General features: G+C 41.3%; 1 protein-coding gene across 1 annotated transcript in view; it reads right to left on the bottom strand.

Annotated features, from left to right (window-relative positions):
• Nucleotides 1-530: 530 nt before the first annotated feature.
• Nucleotides 531-4,353, bottom strand: part of LOC103609605 (ectonucleoside triphosphate diphosphohydrolase 3) — a gene marked incomplete at its 3' end in the record, with an annotated part of 26,525 nt that continues 22,702 nt past the window's right edge. The window contains exons 6-7 of the mRNA XM_008593905.1: nucleotides 1,827-1,986; nucleotides 531-764 (exon numbers count right to left, since the gene is read on the bottom strand). Coding sequence (XP_008592127.1) covers nucleotides 531-764; nucleotides 1,827-1,986 — 394 coding nt within the window. The remainder of the gene's footprint in view (nucleotides 765-1,826; nucleotides 1,987-4,353) is intronic.

Genomic DNA, 4,353 nt, shown 5'->3' with positions numbered 1-4,353 from the left:
GACTTCTGTGCCCTGGAACACTTACTGTATGCATTACTGACCAACACAATGGACTTTGGTTGCTGTAAAGTCCTACCATATAAAGAGCATTGAGTCTGCCTAATCTAGACCCATCTAAGAGGAGGCTGAGCCTGGGGAGGGCTCCACCTTCTTCCCTCTGAGCAAGCGTTTCTCTTGTGATCACGAACATTATTTTGTCTGCACCCAGGGGAGTCCCCAAATTCCCAGACTTATTTAGCTACTAGTTTAAAACAGTTTGTGTCCATAAAGGGATATCAGGTCTTGAATCATTTACAAAATATCTGGAGCCCTGAAATTTCCTGTACTTCTTACTCAAATTTGCTGGAAGTGGTCAACAGGAGAGAGAGAGCTTGGACTGCTCCCCCAGGAGCAAATTGGAAAATGCTATTATTTCCATCCACCTTCCAGTTGAAGTGGAAAGGACAGACCCCAGAAGGCAGAGCACCCTCCCCATGGCTCAGACCCTCATGGGAACACCTGCTGCACCTCCACCTCCCGGGCCCAGGTACCTGAAAGAGCATTGCCAGAAACCTCTTCTCAGCCTCATTCCGGCCATAGCACTGGAAGCTGTGCGTATAGAGTGTATACATGTAGCCATACAGGGACACCTGCACGATGTCGCTGGTGTTCAGCCCCACCTTCTCTCCTGCCACGAAGGATATTTGGGTGGAGGCACCACCTAGATCCAGGGCACCTGTGGTTTCTACTCCATGTGGATGCACCCACATATGCCACAGGTTCTTCTGCACAGTGGGAAAAGAAAGTGAGAAAAAAGGCCAAAGGCACCATCTCTGTTCGCCCAGGTTTCTCCACCCAAGACCCATCTCCTAATACTAAGAAGTATGACATGGGGAGCATTCAGGGCCAGTTCTCTCCTTTTATTTCAGGGGTGGTGAATTCAAATGCTTATAGGAGCTGGGCAGATAACATAAATGAGAAATAAATGAGTGAAGTAGATTAGGTGTACAACAGGGAGTGGTGGGGACTGCAACAAACTGGAGAGTCCACGAGTTACATTTTGTTCTCATTAGTTATAATCATGCAGGAATCTAAATCCACTGTGATCAGTTCCTCCAGTTTTGGGGATGGGAAGGTGAGGAGGTCAGAAGAAGCTAGAAATGTAAATTTTTATGTGAAATTTCCCAAATATTAACTATTGGCAATTATCTTATAAATTTAAAATACATTTGCAGGGAAACAAAATAGGTCTTGGGTTGGACATGGCCCCAGTACCCTCAGTTTGTGCCCTCTGTAACAGGGCAGTTGTCTCTTAGAGTTGACTTGTGCAGGGATTGGACTGTAAGGAGACCTGGGACACAGAGTGAAGACCTCTCTGTCTCTGGGGACTCAGGGAAGCAGACTGTCTGAGGGCTTTGTATATCCCAGATGTCCATGGAGTCTCTCAAAGAATCATGGTCCAACTGCCCTTCAAAAGACCCATAGCCCAGTGTTAAATCTAGACTCCACCCTCTCCAATTTCTTACAATCTAGTCAAGTGATGACATTCCTCCTCCCCCAAGAATTTGGTCCTGTTTATGATCCATGCTTTTCCCCCAGCTATACATGTGTCTTTTCTTAGTTACTGTCTCATAGGTGTTACCTTAATGAATTACATGAGATTACACGTAATAATGTTACATGTTATCCTAATAATTACATGATTTGACATGTGTTATCCTAATGAATTACATTAATGAATGACACAGGACAGATGTCCCTGTCGTCATGTACTTCTGCTTAAGCTACCACTCACAGGGGATGGGATAAAGAGCAAAATTAAAAACCATGCATTTGTTTCCACACACCTCCAGGAAATTTCCCATTAAATAGTTGGCTGTAATCCATCCATATACCCCTTCCTCTTGCCCAGAAATGATTTGAGCACCCCTAAAATCAAAGGGCTGGGCCTTGAAGTAGCTTTGGATGCTTGCAAGGACTTCTTTAGCTGCTGTTTCATTTTGCAACCTATGCAAGGCACAGAACACAAAAGGCTGAGTGCCCAGACAACACAGTCTTAAAATAGTCTCCCTCAGGTGAAAATGTAAACATCCCCACCTCCTGCTGACAGTGATGATTGTCCAGATGTGTACCATACACGGCAACCCCTTTTGCAAGTTGAAGTCTCCTGGGGCCACCGTGAAGGCAGGATGCACTTGCTACCTGTCAAACTACCAAGCAGGAAAATAGCTTTCAGTGGAAGTACAATTTGTTCTCCCCATCCCTACCTGTTCCTGTTCCTGTTCCAGTTCCACTCTCTAGCAATCAGCAATCAAAAGAGCCTCCTACTTAGCGGCTATCGCTCTGACTCAGATCAGCAGATTGGTGACAGCAGAAGAGTGACATAGGTAATCCCTTAGGGGCATCATGCAAAGGAGCCCTGGTCAAGCCAGAAGGAAGGGCAGTTTTGGAGGAAGGGGGAAAGGAAGAAGATTGAGTTTTTAGCTGTCCCTGCTTCACTCTTTGGAAGGGCTTCATCATAAGAGGATATGATGGTAATCATGGTTGTCACTGGATTGAAAAACCACTGGTGTGTTGACCCACAGAGGAGTGGAACATAGCATTACTGTGTGTTAGTATGGCATCCACCTGCTGCTGTTTTACCCCTATGAAAGAAAGCTCACTTGGGAGATTATTTCCTCTTTCATCAGTGGGTTAAGAAAGCCAGGGGCACTGTATCAGTCTTGGCTCAGGGAGAAGAAAGAGCAATGCTACATGCAGAAGTCCATTCCAACTCAGTGGCAAATAATCACTGCTTGGAAAGTAATTCAGTTTTCCTAGTTTTATCAATTCCCATTCTAGCTGATTTACATCAATTGCTTTTTTTTTATTTTTCTGTTTTACTTTTCTAATAATTAAAATATCAGCTAGTTCTTCAGAAGAAGTAGATCACTATCAGAAAACAGTTTTACAAGAAAAGTTAATTATTCAAAGGGGACATCCACTTTTTTTCCCAAGTGGTAAGCTTTCTTTTCATGGTTTTTGCCATGGGCTATAAATTGCAGGACCTTTTAATAATATCTCACCGAGTGACTGGGGGAAAAGCAACTAAGAAAAAGTCAGGTTCTTTAGAACTGTTTTCATGAGAAAGAAAAGGCAGAAGGAAAAAATTTCTATTTAATTTCTATTACAGGTCAACTCAATCATTTTGAAACACACTGCGGATTCCAAGAGTGGATTAAAAAAAAATACAACTTCCTTCCACATTTCTGTTTAGTCAACCAGGACATCAAATAGTAACAAGAATAGGGAAACTCCAAGAAAAAGGTCCAATCCACTGAAAGAGCTTCATGATTTATTTTTATGGTCTTGTTAAAGTGGCTCTATTTATTTATATTTTCTTCATGCCCAGACATATATAATTTTACATGATTGAGATCATGGATAAAGTGTCTTTGAAGAAAATGAGTGTTGTCTTCTCTTGAAAAAGCCTTATTTCCAATGCTTGGAGCAGCCTCTACCTTAATAAGACTTAAATTTGATATTTTTTTGGAAGTATTTTTCTTTTATTTCAAGGTCAAGGAAATATTATAATGGAGAGGGAAAAAAAAGAAAGGACAATCAAAAACAATACAACTGGGCTAAAAGTCATGGCTGCAAATTTAGAAGGAACTGATTGATTGAATGAAATGAGATGTTTGTTTCATCACTCCAAAGGCTTTGACTGACATGAGGTGTAGATAGTGCATTGTTTTAAACCAGACTTCAGTGATGTTTTGTACATGGGCAGAAGCTACATAGCTATGGGTCGCACTTACTACAGAACTTAGCTGCTTGTTCAGAAGTGTCAAAATGNGTGAAAAGAAAACCTACGGAATGGCAGAAAGTATTTGCAAACTATACATCTGACAAGGGGTCAGAATATACCAAGAATATACCAAGAACTCAAATAACTTAGTAAAAAAAATATCATCTGATTAAAAAATGGGCAAAAGAGCTAAATAGACACTTCACAAAAGAAGACATACGAATGGCCAACAGGTACATGAAAAAATGCTCAACATCACTAATCAAATGCAAATCAAAACCACACTGAGATATCATCTCACCCTAGTTAGACTGGTTATTATCAAAAGGACAGAAAATAACAAATGCTGGTGAGGATGCGGAGAAAGGGGAACCTTCCCATACTGTTTGTGGGACTGTAAATTAGCACAGCCATTATGGAAAACAGTATGGAAGTTTCTCGGACCATAGATAGAACTACCATATGAGAAAATTATGTTAAGTGAAATAAGCAAGGCACAGAAAGAGACATACTACATGACCTTACTCATAAGTGAGAATTAAAAATAAATAAAAGAAAGATAAAGAAATGGCCACGCCACGCTCAGC

This window comes from Galeopterus variegatus, unplaced genomic scaffold (assembly GCF_000696425.1).
Source record: "Galeopterus variegatus unplaced genomic scaffold, G_variegatus-3.0.2 Scaffold9850, whole genome shotgun sequence".
Taxonomy (NCBI): domain Eukaryota; kingdom Metazoa; phylum Chordata; class Mammalia; order Dermoptera; family Cynocephalidae; genus Galeopterus; species Galeopterus variegatus.
Note: the sequence above shows the minus strand (reverse complement) of the source record. Positions and strands in the feature narration are given on the sequence as shown.